General features: G+C 43.8%; 1 protein-coding gene across 2 annotated transcripts in view; it reads right to left on the bottom strand.

Moving 5' to 3' along the window:
- Positions 1-20,485: 20,485 nt before the first annotated feature.
- Positions 20,486-27,067, bottom strand: part of OTOG (otogelin) — a 99,865-nt gene continuing 93,283 nt past the window's right edge. For both annotated transcript variants that reach the window (XM_003818215.5, XM_008971488.4), the window contains 7 exons: positions 26,168-26,243; positions 25,897-26,075; positions 25,037-25,141; positions 24,742-24,861; positions 23,482-23,527; positions 20,971-21,050; positions 20,486-20,870 (listed from right to left, as the gene is read on the bottom strand). In XM_003818215.5, coding sequence (XP_003818263.4) covers positions 20,670-20,870; positions 20,971-21,050; positions 23,482-23,527; positions 24,742-24,861; positions 25,037-25,141; positions 25,897-26,075; positions 26,168-26,243 — 807 coding nt within the window. In that variant the 3' untranslated portion in view covers positions 20,486-20,669. The remainder of the gene's footprint in view (positions 20,871-20,970; positions 21,051-23,481; positions 23,528-24,741; positions 24,862-25,036; positions 25,142-25,896; positions 26,076-26,167; positions 26,244-27,067) is intronic.

The following is a 27,067-nucleotide window of genomic DNA, read 5'->3' as shown; positions in this document are numbered from 1 at the left end:
GTTTTTAATGACTCAGAATATATTGTCTCCTGGTGACTATTTCATGTGCACTTGAGAAGAATGAATATTCTGCTGTTGTTGGGTTGAGTTTTCTTTAAATGTCATTTCGGTCAATTTAATTGGTAGTGATCAGATCTTCTATATCTTTACTGATTTGCTGTCTACTTATTGTATTGATTACTGAGAGAGAAGTTTTGATGTCTCCAACTATAATGGTTGATTTGTCTATTTCTATTTTAAATTCCATTTTCATTTCATCCAAGTTGTTAAATTTGTGGACATTGTGTTTTTCACAATCATATTTTATTCTTCTTTAGTGTCTGTAGAATTTGTATTGATGTCCCTTCATTAATGGCTGATGTTGGTAATATATTCCTCTCTCCCTTTTGTTCTAGATTAGTTGTGCTCCAGGAAAATCAATTTTATCAAGCTTCTTAAAAAACAAAACTTTGTTTTTATTGGTTTTTGTCTATTGTTTTTCTATTTTTATTTCATTAATTCTAACTTTATTATTTTATCTTTTTTATGTTTACTTTGGTCTTAATTTTATTTCCCTTTTCTAGCCACACAGAGTGGAAGATGAGATCCATGATTTAAGATTTTTCTTCTTTTTAAATACAGGCAATTAGTGTTATAATGTTAGATGTGTCCCACAAATTTTGACATGTTGTGTTCTAATTTACAATTATTTATAATTTTCTTTTTAATTTCTTCTTTGATCCATGGTATCTTAAAGGTGTGTTGTTTTATTTCTGAGTATTTTGAGGCTTTCCAGAAATCTTTCTTTTAATGGTTTCTAACTTAATTCCATTGTGGTAAGAGAAAATGCTTTTTATGATAGTGTTCTTTTAAACTTAGGTAGACTTGATTTATGGCTTAGAATATGGTTTATCTTTGCAAATATTCCATGTCCATTTGAAAAGAATAAGTATTCTGCTATTGTTTGATGGCATGTTCTATGAATGTAAATTAGTCCAGTTGGTTGATAGTGTTGTTCAAGTCTATAGCCTACTGATTTCCTGTCTACTTGTTCTATGAATTATTGGTAGAGGAGTGCTGAAATCTTCAACTATAATGATAATTATTTTTTTACTTCCTGTTTTTTGAAGCTCTGTTATTAGGTATACGCAAATTATTGATTGCATGTTTTCTTGATTAATTGACTCTCTCATCATGAGATAACCTTTTAAAAAATCTCTGAGAGTATTCCTTGCCCTGAAGTCTGCTCTGATATTAATATATCTACTTTCTTATGATAAGTGTTTGCATGCAATTTCTTTTTCTATTCTTTCCTTTTTAACTGACATGTGTCTTTATATTTAAACTGTTTCTTGTGACAGATATAATTTGACCATTTTTTTAAAGCCCAATTTTAATCTCTTTTTATTGGATTATTTAGACCATTTATTTTAAACATAATATAATGATGTAATATAATACTATGATAACTGGGTTTTAATCTATCATCTGGTTATGTGTTTTGTATTTGTTCTATTACTCTGTCTTTTTTTCTTATTTACCTTGTCTCCTGCTTTCATTTAGAGGAATTATTGTTTATGATTCCCTTTTATCTCCACTATTTGTTTATTAGCTATAATTCTTTTGTTTAAGTGATTGCAGAACAGTTTAAAATAAGCATCTTTGACTTATCTTTATCACATCACATTCTACCTTCAAATACTATTGGAGGTATATAATTTATATATTATATGTAATATAAAATTTGTATGTAAATATATAATAAGTACAGAATTACATGAAGTATATAATAATGGCTCATAAAATCTTTGCAAACATACTTCAAGTAAGTTCAAATTGAAGTATATTATACCTTCATATAATATTCCCCATTGACTATTATACCATTGTATGTATAATGGACAACAGTATACATTATACAACCTTACAACAGTATACCTCCATTCCATCCTTTGTGTTATTGTAATCATACATTTTACTTCTTCCTATATAAATTACCACATGGAACATTGTTGTTTTTGTTTTAAAGTGAGTTTTTTTAAAAAAAACATATTTTCACTGAGGTATAATTTAGATAACATAAAATTTACCCTTTGTAAGTTTACAGTTCAATGACTCTTAGTAAGTTTATATAGTTCTGCAATCATTGCCACAATCAATTCTAGAACAATTATATTACCCACTCATCCCCAAATTTTCCTCCTGTCCATTTGCAGCCAATTCCATTCTCATCCCAAGCATCAGGTACCCACTGATCTGATTTCTGTCACTATACTTTTGGATTTTCTATGAATTTCATATAAATGGAATAATACTGTATGTAGTCTTTGGTATGCAGCACCTCATGCTTAGCACAATGTTTTTCAGGCTCATCCATGTTGTTGCATGTATTAATAGTTCATTTCTTGTTTATTCTTGAGTAGTAGTTCATGCATGTGTATATCGTATTCAGTTTGTTCATTCCTTTGTTGATGGACATTTGTGTTTTTTCCAGTAAGGACACATTATTATGTATAATGCTCCCTTGAACTTTTGCATGCAAGTCTTTGAGGGACACAAATTTCCATTTCTCTTGTGTATCTACATAGAGGTGGAGTTTCTGGGTCCCATGGAAATATACGTATAACTTTTTAGGAAATGTTTAAAATGGCTGTACTATTTAAATTCTTACCAGCAATATATGAGGGTTCCATTTATCCACATTCTCACCAAAACTTGCTAGGTCAGTCTTTTAGACATTTTTGTAGACATTCTAGAGGGTGTACAGTGTTACCTCATCGTGGTTTTAATTAGAATCTCCCTAATAACCAATGATGCTGGGAATCTTTTCATGTGCATTCATATGCTTAGTTGCTATCATACAGTCAGGTGCTGCACAGCAATGTTTCAGTCAATAATGGACTGCATATACAAACGGTGGTCCCATAAGATTATAATGGAGGTGAAAAATTCCTATCGCCTAATGATGTTGTAGCTGTCATAATGTCGTAGTGCAACACATTATTCACATGTTTGTGATGATGCTGGTGTAAACAAACCTACTGTGCTGCCAGTCTTATGGAAGTATAGCATATACAATTATGTATAGTGCATAATACTTGATAATGACAATAAATGACTATGTTACTGGTTTATGTATTCACATACTATACTTTTTATGATTATTTTAGAGTATACTCCTCTACTTACATATTTTAAAATTAACTGTAAAACAGCCTTAGGGCAGGTCCCTTAGGAGATATTGCAGAAGGGGCATGGCTATCATAGGAGATGATGCTCCATGTGTATTGTTGCCCCTGAATACCTTCCAGTGGGACAAAATGTGGAGGTGAAAGTGATATTGATTATCCTGCCCCAGTGTAGGCCTAGGCTAGTGTGCATGTTTGCATTTTAGTTTTTAATTTAAAAGTTTTTAAAATAAAATAAAAAAACTTTTAAATAGAAAAAGTATAGCTTATGGATATAAAGAGAGAAAACATTTTGTACAGTGTGTTTGTGTTTTAAGCTTAGTGTTATCACAAAACTCAAAAAGTTAAAAAAGTTTATAATAAGCTAAGGTTAATTTATTAAAGAAAGAAATATTTTAAAATAAACTTAGTGTAGCATAAGTGTACAGTGTTTATAAAGTCCACAGTAGTGTACAGTGATGTCCTAGGCCTTCACATTCACTCTCCACTCACTCATTGACTCACCCAGAGCAACTTCCAGTCTTGCAAGCACCATTCATATAAGTGTCTTTTACAGCTTTTAGATGTACCATTTTTTATCTTGTATACTGCAGTTTTGCTGAAACTTTTCTATGTTTAGATACATAAATATGTACCATTGTGTTACAATTGCCTACAGTATTCAGTACAGTTATACTCTGTACAGGTTTGTAGCCTAGGAGGAATAGACTTACCATATAGTCTAGGTGTGTAATAGATTATAACATCTAAGTTTGTGAAAATACACTCTAAGATGTTTGGACAACAAAATCATCTAACAATGCATTTCTCAGAATGAAACCCCATCATTAAGTGATGCACGACTATGTCTTGTTTGGTGAAGTGTCAGTTCAAATTTTTGCTCATGTTCTTATTAGTTTCTTGACTTATTATTATTGCATGGGTGTATTTATGGACTCTATTCTAGTCCATTGACCTTTATGTACATTCTTAGGCCCACACTATGCTGTCTTGATTAATGTAGCTTTATAATAAGTTTTGAATAAAGTAGTTTAAGTTCTCCAACTTTGTTCTTTAGCTATTCTAGATTCTTTATATTTTCATATACATTTTAGGATCAGCTTGTCACTTTCTACCAAAAAAGCTTGCTGGGATTTTGACGAGGATTTAGATTGAATATATAGATAAATTGGGGAAAATTGCCAACTTAACAATATTGAGTCTTCCAATCCATGAACAAGGTATCTCTCTCTAGTCATTCACATCTTTTAAAAATTCTCTCAGCAATGCTTTGTAATTTTCAGCATATAAGTCTTACACGTTTGTTAAATGTATTCCAAAATATTTTATTCTTTTTATACTATTGTGATTGCAATTATTTTCATAATTTAATTTTTAGGTTGTTTGTTGCTATTATATAGAAATGCATTCCATCATAAAGACACATGCATGTGTATGTTCATTGCAGCACTATTCACAATATCAAAGACCTGGAATCAGCCTATCAATGGTAGACTGGATAAAGAAAATGTGGTACATATACACCATGGAACATTATGTATCCATAAAAATGAATGAGGCCATGTCCTTTGCAGGAACATGGATGGAGCTGGAGGCCATTATCCTTAGCAAATTAACACGAGAACAGAAAACCAAATATCACACGTTCTCACTTACAAATGGGAGCTAAATGATGAGAAAACATGGACATGTAGAGGGGAACAACAGACACTGAGGCCTATTGAAAGGTGGAGGAGGGAGAGGATCAGGAAAAATAACTAATGGGTACTAGGCTTAATACCTGGGTGATGAAATAATCTGTACAATGAACCCCCATGACATAAGTTTACCTACATAAGAAATATGCACATGTACCCCTGAACTTAAAATAAAAGTTAAAAGAAGAACGGAAATACAATTAATTTTTGCTTATTGAGCTTGCATTGCATTACCTTACTAAGTAGGTAGCTTTCTAGTCATAGTTCTAATAGCTTTTCGTGTTGTAATTTCCTTAGAATTTTTTACATAGATGATCCTCTAATTTCTAAATAAAGATAGTTTTTACTTTTGTCATTCCACTCTATGCCTTTAGGTTTTTTTCTTTTTCTTACTTTATTGACTGGTAGAACTTCCTGTATGATATTTAATAGAAGTGGCAAGACCATAAATCCTGCAAAGTTTATATTTCTGGATAAACATTTAGTCTTTGGTTATTAAGTGTGATACTAGTTGAAAGTTTTTTGTAGATGCCTTTTGTTTTGTTGAGGACATTTCCTTCTATTCCTACTTCTTTGAGAGGTTTTTGTTTTCATCAATGAATGTTGGATTTTATCAGTGCTTTTTCTGTGCCTATTGAGATGATTATGTAGAATTTGCTCTTCATTTTGTTAATATGGTGTATTACTTGATTGTTTATTACTTGATTTTTAGATGTTAAATCAACCTTGCATCAGTAAGACAAATCTCACTTGGTCATAGTGTACAATCTCTTTTATACATTGCTGGATTTTGTTTGCTAATGTTTTGTTAAGGAGTTTTGTATCCATGTTCATGAGGAATATTAGAATGTTGTTTTGTTTCTTGTCATGTCTTTGTCCAGCTTTATAAAATAAGTTCCCTCCTTCTCTCTCTTCTGGGAAAGTTTATGTAAGATTTGTGTTACTTATTCCTTGAATGTTAGATGGAATTCACCAGTGAAGGCATCTGGGCCTGGGGTTTTCTTTGTGAGATAATTTTAATTATTAATTCAATTTCTTTATTTGATATATGTCTTTTCATATTTTCTCTTCTTTCTTGAGTCACTTTTGGTTATTTATATCTTTCTTATAATGTTTTCACTTCATTTAACTTGTCTAATTTGTTGGCATGAAGTTATTCATAATACTCTCATCTAATTCTGTAGGGTCTGTTTTGATGTCCCCTCCTTTATTCCTGAGTTTAATAATTTGCGCATTTTCTCTTCCATTCTTGGTCAGTCTGGCTAAAAGTTTATCAATTTTGTTGATTTTTTATTTTTTGAGGCAGGGTCTGGCTCTGTCATCCAAGCTGAAGTGCGATGGCACCTTTACAGCTCACTGCAACCTCCACCTCCCAGGTTCAAGCAATACTTCCACCTCAGCCTCTGGAGTAGCTGGGACCACAGGTGTGCACCACCACTCCTGGCTAATTTTTGTATTTTTGATAGAGACAGGGTTTCACCATGTTTCTCAGGCTGGTCTCGAACTCCTGGGCTCAAGCAATCCTCCCACCTAAGCCTCCCAAAGTGCTGGGATTACAGGCATGAGCCACCACACCCAGCCTGTTGATTTTCAGAGAGTATATTTTTACTTTCATTTATTTTTCTATTGCTTTTCTGTTTTCTATTTTGTTAGTTTCTGCTCTGATGTTTACTAACTTCTTTCTGCTTAGGCCTTCATTTTATGGCCTTCTGGAGTGAGAAGCTTAGATTATTGATTTTGAATCTTTCTTTCTAATGTGTTTAAAACTATACACTTTCCTCTAAGAACTACTTTACTTGCATTCCATAATTTTTGATGTATTTTGTTTACATTTTTTCCAGTTTAACATATTTTCTAGTTCTACTTGTAATTTTTCCTTATTTTACTTTGAATAAATTTTCTTACTTTATTTTATTTAGAAATCTGTGTTAATTTTCAAGTATTTGGAAACTTCCAAGATTTTTTTCTTTGGTTGATGTTTTACTTAATTCCATGATGACTGGGGGACATACTTTGTATGATAACATTCCTTCAAAATATATTGAGATTTATTTAATAATTTCAATAAAAGTGTTATTGAACACTTGAAATGTGTTTATTTTGCTGTTGTTGAGTGGCGTGATCAATATATATCATTTAGGTCAAATTGGTTAACAGGGTTGTTTAAGTCCACTATATCATTGCTGATTTTCTGTCTAGTTTTTCTATTAATTTCTGATAAGAATATTAACGTTTTCAGCTACAACTCTTGAATTGTCTATTTCTTCTTTTGATTATGTTAGGTTTTCCTTCATATATTTTGGGGCTCTGTTGTAAAATACTTTTACATATATAATTGTTGTACTTTCTTAATGTATTCAGCATATTATCATTATGAAACATCTTTCCTTGTCTCCAGGAATATTTCTTGTCTTAAAGTCTACTTTTGCCTATGTTACTATATCCTCTCCAGCTTTCTCTTGGTTACTATGTGCAGAATATAAAAATTTGTACTCTTCCCTTTCAAATTATTTGTTTCTGGATCCTGTCTCATGCATTCAGCATATACATAGTTCTTATTTTTCTTATCCAGTCTGACGATCACTGCATATATGTGTATGTAATATAACTATATATATCAGTTTTATTGCAATATAATTTACATATCACACAATTCACCCTTTTAAAGTATACCTATGGTTTTTATTATACGTTTTTTATTATATTCATAGGGTTGTGCAATCAACTGTTGAACATTTTTATCACCCTAAAAGAAGCCCAGTACACATTAGCAGTCACCCTCCATTTCCTGCAACATGCCCAAGCTCTAAGCAACCACCAATCAGTTTTCAGTTTCTACAGATTTACCTGCTATGGACAATTTATATAAATGGAATCATGAAATACGTGGTCTTCTGTGACCGACTTATTTCACTTAGCATGATGTTTTCAAGGTTTATCCATGTCGTAGTATTTATCAGTATTGCATTCCATTTTATGTCTGAACAATATTTCATGGTGTGGAATTACATTTATCCATTCAGCAGATGGCAGACATTGGGGTTGTTTACACTTTTGCTATTATGAATAATGCTGTTGTGAACATTTGTGTGCAGTTTTTGTGTGGACATATATTTCCAATTATTTTTGGTCTATACTAGAAGTGAAATTGCTGGGTCATGTGGTAACCCTATGTTTAACATTTTGAGAAACTGCTAGACTGTTTTCCAAAGTATCTGTATCATTTTACTTGTCACCAGCAATGTATGAGGGTTTCAATTTCTCCATATCCTCTTCAACGTTTGTTATGATCTGACTTTTTGATTACAGTCATCCTAGTGGATTTGAAGTGATATCTCATTGTGGTTTTTATTTGCATTTATCTGATGACTAATGATGGTGATCTTCTTTTCCTGTGCTTCTTGGACATGTGTTCATCTTCTCTGAAGAAATGCATGGTCATATCCTTAGCCCATTTTTAAAAACTGGTTATTTTGTTGTTGTTTATTATTGATTTGTAAGACTCCTTTATATGTTAGAGATTTAAGTCCCTTATCAGACATATGATTAGCAAATATTATATCCCATTCTGTGAGTTGTCTTGTTGCTTCCTTTATGTTGTCCTTTGAAGCACAAAAGCTTTTATTCTGATGAGATTTGAAGTATCTATTTTTCTTTTGTCAGTGGGGCTTTTGGTGTCATATCTAGGAAAGCTTTATTTAACCCAAGGTCATGAAAATTTACTCCTATATTTTCTTCCAATAGTTTTATTGTTTTGTCTCTGACACTTGGGTCAACAATTTATTTGGAGTTAATTTTTATATATTGTGTAAGAAACAGGTCCAGCTTCACTCTTTTTCATGTAAATATCCAGTTTTTCCATTTGTTGAAAAGATTGTTCTTTTTCCCAGTGAATTGTCTTAGCACACTTTTTGACAGTCAATTTATTTCTGGGCTTTCAATTTTATTCCATTGATCTATATGTTTACCTTTATGTCTATGGCATGGCTACAATTTGAAGTGCACGAGCCAACCCACATATAGGCTGATAGGCAAAGTGTGAAAACTTGTGAGTTTTGAGATGGTTAGGAATAACTTCTATCCAAATTGTTGGGTGACCACTAAGCTAAGCTACTCTAAGTACATCATATAAGTGGAATCATACAGCATTTGTCCTTGTGATTGGCTTATTTCATTTAGCATAAAGTCTTAAATTTGCATCCAAAGAGTAGAATGTGTCAGAAACTTCTCCTGTTTAAGAATGAATAATATTCCATTGTATGTACCACCACATTTAGTTTATCAATTCATTCATTGATTGATGCCTGGGGAGTTTTCATCTTTTGGCTATTGTTAATAATGCTGCTATAAACATGGTGTACAAATGTGTGTTTATGTCTCTGCTTTCAAGTCTTTTGAGCATTTGCCCGGAAATGCAATTACAGGATCATATGGTAATTCTATTTTTAATTTTAGGGAAACTACTATCCTGTTTTCCATAGCAGCTGCACCATTTTACATTCCCACCAGCAGTAAACAGGGTTGCCAAATTCTTCATATTCTCACTGACACTTATTTTCTAATTTTTGTTTGTTTAAATAATAAACATCCTAATGGGTGTAAAGTGGTATGTCTTTATGATTTTGATTTTCATTTACCTAGTGATTACTGATGTTGAGCATCTTTTCATATACTTACTATTTGTGTATCTTCTTTGAAGAAATGTCTATTTCAGTCCTTTGGTCATTTTTTAATTGTGTTGTTTGTTTTTAGTTGTTATTGTTGAGCTTTAGGAGTTATCTATATATTCTGGAATCCATTATTTCTTAGGATACCTTTTCTTTCCCTTCTGTCCCTTTGGGCCTTAAGTTTATGGATTTTAGATCTCTTCATACTGTTTTATAGGTCACTAAGGGTCTGTTCATTTTTTTTTCAGTTTTTCTTTTACTCTGTAATTCATTTTGTTATTTTATTTTATTTTTGAAACAGAGTCTCACTCTGTCGCCCAGGCTGGAGTGCAGTGGCACCATCTTAGTTCACTGCAGCCTCCTGGGTTCAAACAATTCTCCTGCCTTGGCCTCTCAAGTAGCTGGGATTACAGGTGTCCACCACCACACTCAGCTAATCTGTATTTTTAGTAGAGACAGGCTTTTGCCATGTTGCCCAGGTTGATCTTGAACTCCTGACCTCAAGTGATCCACCCACCTTAGCCTCCCAAAGAGTTGGGATTACAGGCGTGAGCCACCTGTTCCTGGCCATCACCCTGTAATTCTTTTTTTTTTTTTTTTTTTTTTTTGAGATGGAGTCTCACTCTGTCACCCAGGATGGAGTGAGTGCAGTTGTGCCATCTTGGCTCACTGCAACCTCCGCCTCCCAGGTTCAGGTGATTCTCCTGCCTCAGCCTCTCGAGTAGCTGGGATTACAGGTGAGTGCCACAATGCCTGGCTAATTTTTGTATTTTCAGTAGAGACAGGGTTTCCTCGTGTTGGCCAGGCTGGTCTCGAACTCCTGACCTCAAGTGATCCACCCACCTTGGCCTCCCAAAGTGCTGGGATTACAGGCATGAGCCACCACGCCTGGCCCCTGTAATTCATTTTGGAAAGTTCCTCTTGTTACATCTTCAAGTTCACTGATCTTTTATTTGGCACTCTTTAATCTGTTGTTAATCTCATTTCACTTAAAACTTTATATTTTCATCTCTAGACTATTTTATTTTTTTAAATATCTCCCGTTTCTGTCTTCATTATGCTTATGTTTTTCTTTACATTCTTAAGCATATGTATAATAGCTACTTAAAAGCCCTTGTTTGCTAATATCATCATCTTTGTCATTTCTAGGTCTGTTTCTATTGACTGTTTTTTTCTCCTTGTTATGGGTCACGTTTTCCAGATGCTTTGCATGTCTAGTAATTTTAATTGGATTCTAGGCATTATTAATAGTATGTTGCTGAATGTCTGAATTTTTTCCCTTAAAGAATATTTAGACTTTCTTATGTCTTATAGCTACTGTGTGTCAGCATGGTCAATTTGAGGCTTTTTTCAAAGCCTAATTAGGGCTTCTTTAGGGTAGCCTTTACTCTAGGTGTAGTTTAATCCTTCTTCTAAAGTATGACCATTTCTGGAAGCTCAATTAAGTCCCAGGATGTTCATTGAGGAGGTCTTTTCACTTTGGCTGGTAAGAAATGTAATGTCTCTCAGCTCTGCAAAAGCTCCAAGAATTTCTCAGTTTACAATTACCCACTGGTTCTTCACCTATCTTTATGGATATTCAGCCTACACATGTGCACCTTAATGTTCAACCACAGCCTTAATATATGCAACTTTCTGGAGTTCTTTTTCTACATGGCTCCCTCATCTCTAGTATTCTGCCCCACATATTTCAGTTGCCTCAGACTGCCTGAATTTGATCTGTCTTCAACTCAGCGAGACCACCCTGCTCTGCTGGGACATGCCCTTCCCTGTCTCTTGTTCCAGGAAATGATCCAGGCAGAATTTGGAACTTTCTAGTAAGATTTATTAATTCTTCACCTATTTCCCTTCTCTGTGGGATCCTAGCCTTGCACTGCTTGTTGCCCACATCTGGAAACATGTATGTCATGTATTTTCACCAATTTTCTAGTTGTTTATAATTGCAGGGTAGGTTGAGTACCAGGTATTCTTTGTGATGGAAGTAGAAGTTATATATGGTTTTAATTTCTAGAAACTTTTTTTTCTGATTGTACTTTATTAGCCTCCTATTTTTTAGATACAATATCCTCATGGATCATCCTGGGAATATTAATTAGAATACTGTTCATGCTTTTCCTCTTCCTTGAATTGATTGACTTTTCATTGAGGGTAAGTTACCCTGCCATTTCAACTTGGGCACCATTTTGCCACTGTCCATTCTTTTCAAATAGATAATGAGTTTTAACTGGCTGGTAATATGTATAATAAAATTCTGGATTAATTAGAATTGGTACTGTGAGGGTTTTCTTAGCAGCTATGTAGGCAAGTGGCTGGAGGAGACATACCATAACCATTCACTCATAGTTGATGGTGATTTCTATGGTCACGGTCCTCTGATGGTGGAATCACAGGGATATTTACCAAAAATGATCTCCTCTAATCTTCATGTATTTCTCACAGTTATTGTAATTACTGTTCCAACTTTACAGTTGAGGAAACTGAAATTCAGGGAGGTTCAGTAATTTGCTAACATCACAGAACTCGTGAGTAAAGCAACCAGGATTAGAGTCTGGACCATCTTTCTACCTATACACTATGCTGCCTCCCATTTGCTTTATAACTTCAAGAAATTTCCTATTTCTGACCTATTGGTGGAACTCTTTCATGTTTTCCAGTACAGGCACAGATATTTTCTAGTGTTAAAATTTCTTTTGTTTTTTCATCTGGCTTTTGTGAGTATTTTGAGAGTATTCATGACCTTAGTTTGTGTTTTCTCTTAATCTTAAGACTCTAGCCCACATTCTTTCCATATTATAAACTATTTCCTTAAGTTAAGTTCCTCTTTAAGTTAAAGTCCTCAGTGGGACAACTGAGAAAAAGGAAAAGATATTTTTGAGGGACTTCATATATACTTTGTAAAATAAAATTAAATGTTCATAAATTTTGCAAATACATTCCTATCAACAGTGCATCAAAATGCCAGCTACTCCATGGGATGTAGTTTTTAATTGGTGTCTCTGGAAGCCCCAAACTTTTAAGATGTTTAATGGTGGAATTTGAGGCACAGTGACACATGGGCAAAGGAGATATTTTTGGGAGCAATTTCTGCCCTGTACCTCCCAAATCCCTCACAGACCCCCTTTCTTCTCGGGCAGCCCCTCCTGCACATGCTGGGGGCAGGGCTTGGGCTTAGGGCACCTCTGCCAGGATCCCACTGATCTATGTTCTTGCCTGACACTCAGCAGCTGTCGTGGAGGCGTGGGCTGCAGGCGCTGTTCCCCATGGGCCGTGTGCAGGCCGCAGGCCGGGGAGTCTTTCCCGCCTAATCCGAGGGGTGCTGGCAGTGGGGAGGGAGACAGCTGGGTGTAACTGATCTGCAAAGGAATGGAATGGTGCAGGCCCCCCAGCACTGGGCTGGGCCGTCTGCAGGCTGCCTGTCCCAGCTGCTGAGCCTTAACCCTTCCCTCTCTTATTTCTTTCTCCCCTCCATTGGGAAGTTGATGTCAGCGAGCTTAGCCAAGTCCCGGGAAACCCCTTGAGAAATAAGCTTCCCTAGCTGGGTCTGTACACCTTGAAAAAGATCCAGCTAGGTGATAGTTTCTGTTGGGGTGCTTGGGTCCTACCTGGGAACTTCCTGTCTCAGATAGAGACAGGGCTTTTGGAAGGCCTAGTGGGCGACTCAGATAGTAGAGGCTGTAAGGTCAGCACAGGGAGGCCCACCCTAGGTTGGAGCTCAGGGAAGACTCTCTGGCAGAGGCAATGGAATGGGCACTCGGTTTGGAGTCTGGCGCTGTGTCCACCATTGCTCACTTTGCAGTGAGACCCTGGGTGAGTCACTGTCATTCCCTGGGATCAGTTTCCTAATCCTGAAAAGGAGGAGTTTAAAGATATTCCTCAAGGTTTAGGAAAGAAGGTTCATAGTGGAAACAATAGCTCCATTTATTAAATACCTACCATAGGCCAGGACTCTATCTATAAACATTCTCACCATCACTTTGCCAGACTCCCATTTCCATTTTAGTGATGAGGAAACTGAGACTTGGAGAGTGTAAATCATACAGCTGTTCAGAGATAGAACCTACCCCACAATCTAGGCCCTTTACTAGATCCCGAAGATCAGCTCCAAGGATCCGTAAATGGTGATCTGATTCAGTGGAACAGAGGCAAGATGGCATAGCTGGATAGGGCACACAGAGGCAAAGGCTTAGCAGTGAGCCCTGAGTCTGCTGGATGGAGGGTGGGCTGGGACTGAGTCCGGCTCTTTGCGCCTGCTTTTCTCTTGCCCTGGTCCCAGCTGGGCTGGGATTCCCTGGCTCAGCCCAGCAGCCTCACATATGAGCACAGCCTCTGCAGTTGTCCAGCCCTTTCCCATCCATGATCTCACTTGACCCTCTTGCCAACTCTGTCGCAGAACCTATTGCTTCTCCTCACCATGGGGAACTGAGGCTTAAAATTTGCCAATGTTCTACAACTGCTAACTGGCCAAAGAGAAACTAGAACCTTCTTTCCACTGGTGCCTCTGGCTTCCAGGAAGAAGGAGCCTGGAGTAACAGGGAGGAAGAGCTCCCAGGCACCCAGCAATCTTCTTAGTCTCTTTCTGGGCTGAGAAAGAAAGTGTGAGTGTGGGCTCTGGAGTTAAACAGTTGTGAGCTTGAGTCCTAATTCCTCCACTCTCAAGCTGTGCAAGTCACTTACCCTCTCTGAGCCTTAGCAGCCTCATCTGTTGTGAATGAAGATGTCGTGGGAATAAATGAATGACTGCTGGAGCCAGACCTGCATCTCCCCTCCCTGGGCAGAGCACAGGCACAGGCTGGCATGGGAAGCCCTAGTCAAGCAGAAACTAGGGCTGGGGGGCTAGAGGCCAAAGGGAGGGCTCCTAGGTGCTGCTGTGTTGTAGCTGCTCTGCAGGCTAGGCAGGGACTGTCGAGGGAGAGGAGGAAAAGGACACTCCAGGTGAGGCAAAGACACAGAGGCAGGAATGGACACTGTGTAGGAGGACCAGCTATAAGGTTTGGGTTTGGCTGGCTTGGGAGAGGTACGGTCTTCATGGCCAGTGAGAAACAAGCCTAGAGAATGGTTTATCTCTAGAGAAAGAGTTGTCCAAGGGTGCAGGGGCTGGACCAGTTACCCGCATGCTGCCTGCCCATCTCCACCCACCCCCACCCAATCCCTGGGGTGCTGTGTTCTCTGGGCAAGGGGCCGGGGGCATCAGGGAGGTGGCAGAGGGAGGGGGAAGCATGCAATCCCAGCTCGGGAGAGACAGCTGTGCAGGCCTCCTGCCTGCTGCAGGGGATTAACTGGCACCGCACAGTATGTTAGGGAGCACCTGGCTCCCCGGTTCTGCCCACCCCTGCACCCTTTAACTCTTTGCTGTCTGGGCTCCTCACCTTCAAGCTTAGAGGTATGTTCACACTTATTCTCCAGTGTCCTCAGTGTTCCATGTTGGAAACAGAGATAAAGAAAGACCTAAGGTGGGGTCTGCCCAGCCAGAGGTATCTGTGTCATCACTGTCCCTCCTCACGCCAGCTATGGCCCTCTGAGACCCTGACTTTTCTCCACAGTAAAGCCTTTCTGTTGCCACTGGCTTCTCCAGGGCATACAGTCAAATCACTGCCTACCTCAAGTCCTCCCCTAACTCATGTGCTATCTCTTCTTTTCCAGTCACACTTTCTAGCATTGTCCTCCTCACTCTTTCCGCTTCCTCACAGAGACAGCACTGCCCACTAGACCCATCTTCCTGGGCACACAGCTGGACTATGTTCCCCAGCCTTTCTTGCACTGAGATGTGGCCAGTTCAGGCCAGTGGAATCCGAGTGGAAGGGAGTGAGCCACTTTCAGTCCTGGGCCCTGCAAGCTTCCCGCACATGCTCTCCCTGCACCTCGGCTGGCTGATGCCTGAGATCACAGAGACTCTGGGAGGCCCGTGCTGAAGGTGGTAGAACCTCAAGACAGAGGAGCCAGGATCCCTAAATCATTCTGGACACAAAGCTCTAGCTACCTACTTATTTTGAGTGTTTTTTTAAATAGGAGGAAGGAATAAGCTTCTATCATGTTTGAGCCTTGCTGTGTGTGAAAAAAATAAATGAGGAATTTGGTCCCCTCTCCTCTACCTCCCCATGTGGGACAACCCAGAAAAGCAGGGAAGAGGGGTCTGGAACTCCGAAAAGAGGGTTGGAAGGGGAACAGCTCTGGTGAAGGGAGAGGAACAGGATGTTACCCATGAAGCTGAAGTTAGATATGTAGCGTTTGACTTCCAATTTGAAGCTGTTCCTGAACCTGTCGTCTGCCTTCCCCAAACCACCATGACAAGTGTGCAAGACTCCAAGGCCTTGTGTGGTCAGAGGCTTGGGAAAATGTAAACAAAAGTGCCACACGTGGGTGAGGCCAGGGGGATCTGGGCCTGGGGAGGGGGCCTGTGCAGACAGTGCTTACCACAGTGACAAGGAAAGGGTTAAGGGGGTCTGTGAGCAGGATTGGCTCTCCTCACAGTGAGGGTAGTAAAATCAGCATGTCGCCTCCAATTTGCTCCGGCCTGACCTTGAACGTGAATCATTCTATCACAATGTCCTTATTGATTTCCACAGGAAGAGGATTAAGCCCAGAAAATCAGGGCGGGAACTTGAGCCTGCACCACGGAGAATGGGATGGTTCTGCAGCTCAAAACTCCTCGTGTTTGCAAATACGTCACAGGGGGCTGCAAGCTGGGCAGCCGCCCTGCTCGGCCACCAATCTCTCAGTGGCTCCACTGGTCCCGGCCTTCTGTTTCCTCAGCTGTGTGTGGCCACTGGAGTTGCCTCAAGCTTTAAGTAATGCACAGAGTGTGGGAGGAAACAGGAATGGGGGAGATGCCACAGATGTCCCTAGGGCCTTCAGTCTATTCTAGTCTCTTCTGATGATCTCCTGGGATCTGAAAAGGCTATTCTAGGACCAAAGTTGCCACTGAACTAGTTGGTGGCTCAACAGCCAGGAAGGACCTTCCTCAATCTTGAAAACTCTTCAAGGGAATGAGACGTGTGTGTGTGTGTGTGTGTGTGTGTTGTGTTGTGTTGTATGTGTGTGTGTATTACCCACACAGGTGCATAAAGGAGGGATCATTATGTGTGAAACAACCCACAATTTCCTGTCATCATTTAACATATCCTGGAGAGCTCAGCATGTCAGTACCCAAAAGGGCTACATAATATTCACGAGTGTGGCTGTACCAGGTTGCTTAATCCTTCCCTACTGACAGGCATTTGCAGTTGTTACTAATTTTTAACACTCAGGACAATGCCGCAATAAACATCCTGGCACATGCCTCTGCAGGAATTCTTTCTTTTGATGCTATCTGTTTCCTATTGCTCCTGTAACAAATTGCCACACATTTAGTGGCTTAAAACACACACATTTATTCTCTTTCAGTTGTAGAGGTCAGAAGTATGAAATCAGCTTCACTAAGCTAAAATCAAGGGGCCAGCCAGCCTGTGTTCCTTCTGGGGGCTCTAGGAGAGAATCCAGTTCCTTGATTTTCCAGCTTCCAGAGGCTGCCTGGATTTCTTGGCCAGTGGCCCCTTACACTAACTTCAAAGTACATCACTCCAACCTCGCTTCTGTCATCCCGTCTCCTCTCTCTGACTCTGACCTGGCTGCATCTCTTATATAAGGACCCTTGTGATTACACTGGGCCCACCTGGATGACCCAGGATAATCCTCTTATCTCAAGATCCTTAATCACATGTGCAGAGTCCCTTTTACCATGTAATGTAATATAAATATTCACAAGATCCAGAAATTAGGACTTGTACATCTTTGGAGGACCACTATTCAGCCTTCCATAGCTACCTAGAAATAGGATGTCTTAGTTAAAGGAGATGTGTATTTTACATTTAAATCACCATCTACAAATTGTATCTATTTGATATGAACACTCGCATTAACACTGCTGGCACTGGCTTTTTGGAGGGCAATGGACAACACTAATTAAGGTTCAAAGTCTTCACTGTTTCCTGCCTTCCCTACATTGCAAGACAGGGTTGGAGATTTTCCTCTCATTAATCTTTCACTAAATTGTCTTACCCTGAAAGAAAAAGTCAGTATCCTCAGGAGGGATCTAGGAAAATAGAACTGGGAATTTTGACCAAAAGTTTAGAGTGAGAAGTTGGCTTCCAGTAGGAGTAGGCAGGAGGGGTTGCCTGAGTGGGAGTGGAGGTGAGGTGGCTGGGGGGAACATCCAGGCATGCTGGGACTCCCACAGTAGGGTGTGATCACCAGGAGCTATGGCCATCTGAGAGGACACAGTGGGAGTACAGCAGGAGGGCTGAGAACTGCTGCCAACTGGAGCCAAGGAGGGCCAGGCTACTGAAACTGGGTCACCAACAATGGGTCAGATGTGGGGAACAGGTGTCTGAAAGCCTGGAGCCACCCTCCCGAATTGAGACTGCAGAAAGACGTTTAGGCCAAGGCTGGCTGACTTAACCTGGTGCCCTCTGCCTCTGTCTACGCAACAGCTGATGAGGAGTGGCCTGTTCAAAAGCTGCTTTCCCATAACTGGACACAAACAGATGGGAAGGGTGATGAGGTGAGGAATGAACAGCCAGGGACACTATATAGCCAGCAATGGCTATAAAAACTTCCTTATGTCTTAGTCAAAACATCTTGCCATATAATAGAACAAGGATTTTAAACCTAGTTCACTTTAACAGCCATGTTCTGTTTAAAGTCATGTTCTGTTGAAATCAGAGTTCAAAATTCTGAAAACTATTGATTTAGGGAGTGTGTATAGCTGAGGAGATAACTGACTACAAGCCATGGATCACATCATCCCTGATAGAGAAGTTTGGAAGCCTTGTCCCACCCCATCTCTGGCTGTAATGATGAGAAATTAAGAAGTGTGATGTATGCATTTAAGGCTATAAATGTTTCTCTAAGTACTGCATTAGCTGCATCTCACAGGTTAATGTGTCATAATTTCAAAATCACCCAGATCAAAATGTTGTCCAATTTCCTTTCTAATTTCTTATTTGATCCATTGATTATTTAGAAATGTGCTGCTTACAAAGCCATAAAGCTTCATTAGGAAAATTCATTTTCATTAGAAAAAGACTCAGGGTCCATGTTAGCAGACAGATGCACCATAAGAAGAGCTTACTTATGAAATAAAAGCTAAGCCTTCCAAGTGTTAGTTCAAAAAAAGATGTTCTACCCTCTCTAGGCAGGGTGAAGCTCTTGCACTGTAAGCACTGACTCCTCTAGGAGTTTGCCCTATTACTGTGGGGTGCTTTCCTAGCCTCCCTCCTTCTCCTTCCCACATGGGACAACCCAGGAAAGCACCCTCCCATTTGCTCCTTAGGTGTACCAACAGTCCTTCACAGGTGAAGTGTCACTGACAGCCTGTCCCTGGGTGCTCCTTAATCCTACCACAGCTGACATGGCTGCAAAAACGTACTGAGCTCATTGGGAGAACAACAAGGAAAGAAATACAGAAATGTCAAGAGGCCAATATGAAACCTACTCTCTGGGTCTGCCCCATCCACATCTCCTGTAAGAAGCATCTGTCTCTGGGCCCACAGAACCAGGATCACTCCTCAGTCCCTCGCCTGGGTGCCAGCTCCCCAGCTCCCAATGTCCTCTTCCTTCTCCTCATCCCCTTCCTCTAGAAGCCAGTCTCCAGTCCATTCAATTCCAACCAGCAAACACCCACCAATGGTTCTGCTGTGAGTGGGGCATAGTGCTGGGATGGATGGGGCAGAAGCAGTGCTGATGTTCAGGGCCACAAAATAGAGTCTTCTCTTCACAGTGGACACTCCTTCAAGTTCGAAGTAAACCTGGCTCCCTCAGAGATGCTCAGAGGCCTGAAGTCGTCCTGTGGTTTATTGATGAATAAACAGAACACAAATATGGGCACAGAGAGGCTTGGAAACAGCAGGGGGCCATCTTGGCACAGCCTCCTCACCTCAAGGGGCATCCAGCCACATCTTCAGACACACAGGGCAGTGCTGGGGCCTGCACAACCTTATGTTCATGCCCTTCGGTTCCACGTGGCACAAAGTGGCACAGGGGGTGGGAGACTTGCAGAGTGGGGTGTGGAAGGGGACGCTGGCCCTGGCTTTAGGGGACGCTCTGGTTCAGTGACAAGGGTCTCACAAGTGCTCAGGGAGGCTGGGGCTGTGTTTTCCACTGACACCAACAGACACTCTCTTGCTAAACAGTCCCATGGAGCACAGAGGCTGGCACTGGCTGAGCCACACAACCCATAATCAGGCTCCTCTGAGCCCGACTCTGTCATGGCCTTGGAGAAAAGGCACACTGCAAAGCCTGGAGCTGCATTTGCAGGCTGAAGGTACCCCCTCAGCAACCTAGGGCCTCAAAGGCATGGGCTGTCAACCAGCATCCTAGATAAGTAGTGCTGAGGGTCTCACTCCCCCACTACCGCCTCACAAGGCCGGCCTGCCTGCTGGGAAGGTTGCCTTGGGGTAAGGGTACAGGCTTGGGTCTTCCAAATCCTTTCCTGAATCACCACATCAATACCAGGACACCAGGCACCTTTCTTTGGACTACAGGAGATGTGAAGGTCACTGAGTTCACTCTGATTTCACAGATCTTGGTGAGACAACCTGGGCCCTGGAATCCACCATCTTTGTCTTTGGGAACTCCTTCTGGGCAGCCATCTGCAGGCCTGAGTGTTGCAGGTATAGCCCTCTTTCCTTTTACTGTGTCTGGTTTCTTGTGTAGTCAAAAAGGCCAAGAGAATGGGCCACTGCATCCTGCCCCTGTGCTTGGTCTTGGGTCCAGCTGTGGTTCCCATGTAAACACCATGCACCTTCCCATCTTCCCACAGCTCTCACCCCCTCCACCAAGAGCTGTGGCCAGGGTCACAGAGGTTCAGAGGCTGCTGCCCCTGGACCTAAAGCCCATTTTCCATCTCAAACCAGGGACAGAGGTGAGCTCCCTGAGCCCTCAACTGTGGCACTTTCCCATGTGTGGAAAATGGGGAGCCCAGAAAGGGAGCCAGGATGGGCAGGGGTGACCCTTTCTGGTTACTCCTGTGACCTCTTCCCACCATTCCATGCTCAACACGTGCCAGGTTTCTACCACCTTTAATACCCCCATTCACATTGGGCCAGCTGGAAACAGAAAGTGGGGCTGGCAGAGGTGGTCCAGCTAGCCCGGGCCCCCAGGCCTCAGGACCACTGGCAGGCACAGTCGGTGGGCTCCTGCACTGTGTAGGGCACCCAGGTGGCATTGGTGGCACAGAAGAGCTGCACATAGCGCCGCTGCAGGCCCACCTCACGGCAGCACTTGCAGAATCGGGCATAGGTGTTGATGTTGTAGTTGTAGATGCTGGCGGATGGGCACCTCCCATCGCAGGACACTAGGTTCACCTGGAATGGGCAGGCCAGTGAGGCAGTCTGTGGTGCTCACACCCCCAAACCCCCTCCATCCCATTTTTTGCTGCCCCACTGCCTTGTGGGCACCACGCACAGGGGTGCTGCTCCTGCATTCATTCTTGCGGATGGTCATGCGGATGGTCACCTTCTTGCAGGAGCGCCCATCCTCCTTACCTGGGGGGACAGGGGGATGAGGCAGCTGTGGCCAAGATCAGGCTTCTTCGGGGCAGCAGGATGGGCCAGCCCAGGGCAGTTAGTGTCATGCTGGAGGGTCTCTCTTCCAGCATTAGCACCCATGCATTAGTGCCCCTCCCCATCCAGGGAAAGCCTTTTAACCCAATGCCCTGGAAGGAGGTGGAGTCAGGAAGGCAGAAACAGAGCAGTGTGAGCAAGTGAGGCAGGAAGGCCAGCAGGGCCCCCTTGAGGACTCTGTGCTAGGGCAGAGAAGCATCTGGGGACAGAGTGAGGCTGCCTCCCCACCCCAGCCCTAATGCCTATTTCTAAGCTGTGTTGGCCACTTTACCCTTACCCCTCTCTGAGCTTCAGTTTTCCCATCCTGAGAGGGCTTCTAGCATTAAGATTATGCAATTTCCTAAATGAATAGAAACCCCAATCTCTAGTGGGATGCTTCATTCTAATGGGATGCTTTGTTTGGTTTCCATAGCTATCAAATTGGACCAGGGATTCACCCATCTCACAGAGCTGTTACAGGGATGGAAACTAACCAGTGTGGGTTTCCTCTGCCTGGACCATGCCTCTCACAGACAACCAGTCTTGCGGCTCATTCACGCCCTCACCTCCTTTAGCAACTGGCTGCAATATCTCCTGTCCCAGGCATTACCTGATTCCCCTTCTTGAAGTTGCAACTCGCTGCCTCTACTCAGTCCTCCCTCCCTGACCCCTCCCTTGCTTATATTTGTCGAGGGGACAATCACTGTCTTGTCAGAGACATATCGGTAATTATGATGTTGAATCATAAGCTTTATGGCCTTCTTTTGCACAGGCCCCTTCCAGAATTTGTTGTAAGTTCTTTGTGCATTTTAAATAAATATTTCCTTTCACACTTTAATGTGAATTTGTACATTTTGTATTCTTCTTCTTATTGAAGCCCCCCACATTGCATAAGTCAGGCCCCACAAAACTCAATGCTTCCATCCTGGTATATATTTTTATACTTGTTATTCTGTCTCTCCCACTAAATGTCAGCTCCACAAGGCTCTACAGTGCCTAGAACAGTGTCTGGCACATAGTTGGAGCTCCACAAATATTTGCCAGGTACATGCACTCACTCTGTAACCCCAGGAATCCCTTTAGAAATGGAATGGAATCTTTTCTTCTGGTCTCTGAGCCTCACCACAGAGGTTTCCTACTACACCAGCTAGATGGCTTCTGGCCATAGCTAAGTCCACTTTGTCTTCCCTCTCTGCTCCAGGAGGCAGGAGAACTAAGGGCTGTCCTGACATGGCCCTCTGGGTCCTGGACTAAGACTGGCTGAGTGACCAGCAAGAGCAAAGCAGTGGCAGTCCGGGGCGTTGGTGGGTGCCAGGTGAGCGGGCCCTGCTGAAGCTTTCCCATGCAAGCCCAGGGGATACAGCTCACTACCCAGCATGCACTGCAGGCCCAATAGCCTGTGCCAGACATGGGGAGCAGGGGCCCTCCCCCTCCTTTGCCCCCAGAGATCAGGCCATCTAGCAGAAGGGACATTGCTGGACATAGCAATGCGGCTGCCTGCCTCCAGTGCAGTGGGCTTCCGAGAGGAGTACCTGGGCGACAGTGGACACTAACCCGTGGAGGAGAGGCGGGACTAACGGGGACCACGGGAAACAGGGTCCCCGGGGAACCTGGGGAGAGGGACATGGGGTGCAGGTCACATGGGAGCACACAGGACGTTCAGGGAACATGAGTTTGTGGGTCAGGGATCAGCCATTGAGGCCCCAAGCCTGGCTTTCTTGGAGTATGTGAACTGCACGTAACAGGGCCCCAAGTTCTACTGCCTTCTGGAGATGGGGTCTGAGCACCCTAGGAGGAGGACAGGCACAGGGGAAAGATGTGGGTGGGGGATTGAAGGTGGTGTAAAGCGGAGGCTGACTGGGATGTGCATGTGCACAGGGTTGGGGGCTACAGTTCTGGATGGCCAGGGCTCCAGGAGCCAGGTATCAGGACAGGTGCACAGAGCTCGCACTCAGACTGTCAGGGACCCTGGAGGCCTGAATCCCACCCAGGAGGCTCCTCCAAGACCAGGGCGTCTGACTATGGGAGACTTTATGTGGGAGCATCTGGGCTGGGGGCCTTGGCAGGGGCAGGAGTAGGCGAAGTAACTGGTGAGCTACTGACCTCCTGAATGCTATGCCCCAATGTCCTCTGGCTGTGACAAGAAGCAGAGGTTTTGTGTGGGAACAAGGACATAAACATGGCCTCCAGCCATCTGCATATTTGCGCCAGTGCCATGAGCCCTGTGGTGTGGGTGTTATCCCTTCATCTACTCAGCCCAGAAGAGCTATCATTTTAGGTGCCAGGCCAGGAACCTGGTCCTCTGTCCCCTGACATGACACCCTGTGCCCCCATCAGAGCCCCCCACCCCTGGGCCCCCACCATGCTCACTCACAGGTCCTGCAGCATCCTTCCAAGGAAGGTACCACGGAACCCCCAACCTGGAGAGAGGAAGTCGGGGGAGGTAGGTAGGTGTGGAGACCCCTGTCCAGGCCGGGAGCCAAGATCCCAGAAACAGGCAGAGTACAGGAGTCTTGACTCTTCTCTCCCCGTGATGCCCCAGGGCAGGAGCATAGGCCCCTTGCCAGGCCATGGGAGAGCCACGGGGGCTAAGCTGCCACTAAGGCTGCACGTAGCCCCCTTGCGGCGGGAGCCTGGGTCAAGATGGTGCACGGCCTCCCATCTTTCCTGGGGCAGTTCCCCTCATGTCTTCCATTGCCTACCCCACTGCCAGTGCTTCCCAGCACAGAGGATAAGGGAGGGGAGGGGCGCAGGGGTCACCCACTTGGGTCAGTGGCCTGGGCTCTACCTCAGCCCTGGACAAATCATCCTCTTCCTCTAGGCTTAATTTTCCCATCTCTAAAATGGGGGCAAGTATCCGTTAAAGCCCTCCTCCTCTATAATGAAATGGGTAAAACAATGGATGGGACAGTTCTTTGTACATAAGTGTATGTGTTGGGGGGCAGGTCTCAGTATGTGTGTGTGATTTTGTGAGCACATACATGAGCATCTGTGTGTACATGTGTGATTTTGCATGTGTGGGTGTGTGTATGAGTGTCATTGAGTGTCTGTGTATATTTGTTTTCTAGGGAAGAGTCGGAAATCTTCAAATGTCCACTATTAATCTCAGGGACTTTAATAATTCAACAATAACCCCAAGCCTTCCAGGAAATCCTTTTCTCTGAGGTGCGCCCATACTGACAGTTGTCCATGCTAGTGCTGGACACCTGCCAGCCATCACAGGACTGAACTGCATCTGCGTGGCATGTGTGTGCAAGAGTGTGCTTATGTGAGTGCCTTGAGGTGTGATGACGCGTGGTGTGTGCATTGGCATGCTGATGTGAATGTCCCTGGAGTGTGTGGTGTGTGAGTGGCTGGTGGCCTGTGTTGGTGTCTGGCTGAATGTGCCTAGAACATGTAACAGTGTGTGTTTGTGCACATCTGCATGTGGTCATGTGATGTGTGAAGAGGCAGGGTGTGATGTGGTCAGGGCAAAAAGAAATGCAGAGAGACATATGGATTTGGGGTGGCAGTGCAGGCACAGGCTCCAGGGAGCCCTTCTTCCTGCACTCCTGCACACAGGGCCCCCACCCCACCACCAGTGAGACAGCTGATGCCCCTGGCCTACAGCCTCAGTGGAGAAGGAGGCACTGACCTTGGCACACTCAGTCTCATTGAGCGGTGGGCAGCTTATGGGAGAGCGGACGAGCACGGCACCCAGGGGCGTGCTGCTGCAGTGGTGGCGGGCGCAGTCTGCGATCCAGGATGCCCCGGGCTGGAGGGCACAGAAGTGGGTAATGGGAGCTGTGGCCAGATGGACAGCCTGCGCAAACCCATAGGGTCTGGGAGCCTGTTTGTACCCAGCCCTGGCCTGCAAGCCAGAGAGGGCCCTAGTCCTGGTGTCCCCTTCTGGGACACCCTCCTAAGTGGGCAGTGAGGGGGCTGCTTACCAAGAACAGGGAGGTGGTGCCATTGGGGAAGGTGAAGAGACAGGACACGTTCCTGCAGGAGCCGCAGCAGGCAGCGAGGTCCCGCGGGTGCTCGTACTCCTGGTTCTACAGGCCAGGGCGGGGTGGGCCTCAGCCAGATGCCCACCTCCACCCTGGCTCTCCCACTGCATGGTTATCTGTGAGGGACCCCAGAGCCTGGAAGGGCCCTCTGTAAGTGCTCGAGAAGAGGCGCTCCCAGCCTCCTTCTGTCACAGGCAGCTAATCATCCCTGTATCTACCCTGAGCCTCCCTCACAGCAAAGAGCATCTCCACCCTTTCCAAGCCACTTCTGCTAAGTAAGGATGCCAGTTTTTATTCCAGACAGACCTCCATTTGAGTCTTAGTTCTTGTAGGACTTTTGACAAATGACAGAGTCTCCCTAAGCCTCAGTTTTCTCCTCTGAAAAATGGGAATAATTCTAACCTCCTTTATCCAAGTAATATTTATTTAGCCCTTACTAGAAGCCAGTCACCATCCTAAGTACTAGGCATGAAGAAGTGCTCACCAAATAGTAGCAACACAAGCACGCAAACCAAAGGGACAGGGAATGTGCCAGGCATTCCGTAGGCACCTAATAAATGTGTGCTGTGTCTGTCAACACTCACTCTTTCCAGGCACTAAATCCATCCCTTCTGTTCCCCTTCTGACCTCTCCCAACCCAGTCCCTTTCTTGGCACTTTCTACAGAGGTTTCTGAGGGCCCCTCTGACTTGTCCTGGGGGTTTAGGGCAGCTTCAAGGGCTCCTCTGGCTCCTGGAGCACCCAAGGTCTGCCGGGCAAGCCCTCCTGACCTCACCCACCCCGCCCTGGGCTGCACCCTACCGCCTCGCAGTGGATGTCACAGAGCACGGAGGTGGTGTTGATCTGGTAGAAGCTGGTGAGAGGGTCAAGCACGGTGGTGCAGCGGGAGGTGTGGCACACGCCATCTGCAGAGAGCTCCACCACTGTCTGGCCGGGCTGCATCACACCCAGCTCGCGGCTCAGACACACCGGGGCCTTCACTGGATGAGCATGCAGGGCGGCAACGGTCATCCAGAGCCCAGGCACCCATGCCCCTCCTGCCTGGCTCTGCCCCAAGGCTTCCCCCACTCACCACACTCGTACTTGGCGCAGCCACACACATTCTCCACGCTGTGCATGAACTCCTCGTCCAGCTGGGATTTCTCCCACTGGGTGGGGCAGAGGCAGTCAGCACCCTGGGTTGGGGGCCAGCCTGGCCCTCAGGAGCAGTCTGCCACCTGGGCCCCTCTCTACGTCAGTCCCTCCCTGTGGTGGGCAGGAGGGGGCTGGCAGGCCTGGGGCCCCTCAGCAGCCTGGAAGCTCAGTCCCAGTGTGGCTACCAGGCCTCCCCAATGAGGAGCACTGTCCAGTGTCCTCCCCTTTCACAGAGAGGGACAGAGCTCCGGGTGGCTCACACTACTTCTCACCTTTCTTCAGCAATGTTAAGGAGGGAGGAAATGGGGGACAGAGTGAGAGGAAATGTGTGCTGGGGTGGGGAGGGTTACATATAATTCAGAAAAGGACTGTAAACACGACTTCACATTTCTTAAAGTATTTTCACTTCCCTCAGTGGCCATGCAGCCTGGTGGCTAAGGGCATGATCTCTGGAGACAGATTTCCTTGGTGTCAGCCCTGGCTCCATGATATACTAGCTTCATGACCTTAACCTTAGCTTCCTTGTTTGCAGGATTGAAAAAACAACAGAATCAACCTCACAGGGTTGTTGTGAGAATAAATAATACACATGAAAGCCCTAGGAAAGTTCCTGGCATTTAGTAAGCTCTCAGTAAACATTAGCTACCGTCATGATTGTCATCAACATCATGATCATCATTGCCATTATCATCTTCACCACCACCATCATCCTCACCGTCCCCACCACCACCATTGTCATTGCATTATCACCACCATCACCATCGTCACTGCATTATCACCATCACCATCACCCTCACTGTCCCCACCACCACCATCATCATTGCATTATCACCGTCAC

Source organism: Pan paniscus, chromosome 9 (assembly GCF_029289425.2).
Source record: "Pan paniscus chromosome 9, NHGRI_mPanPan1-v2.0_pri, whole genome shotgun sequence".
Taxonomy (NCBI): Eukaryota; Metazoa; Chordata; class Mammalia; order Primates; family Hominidae; genus Pan; species Pan paniscus.
The sequence above is the reverse complement of the archived record's forward strand: the minus strand, read 5'-3'. Positions and strand labels throughout refer to the sequence as shown.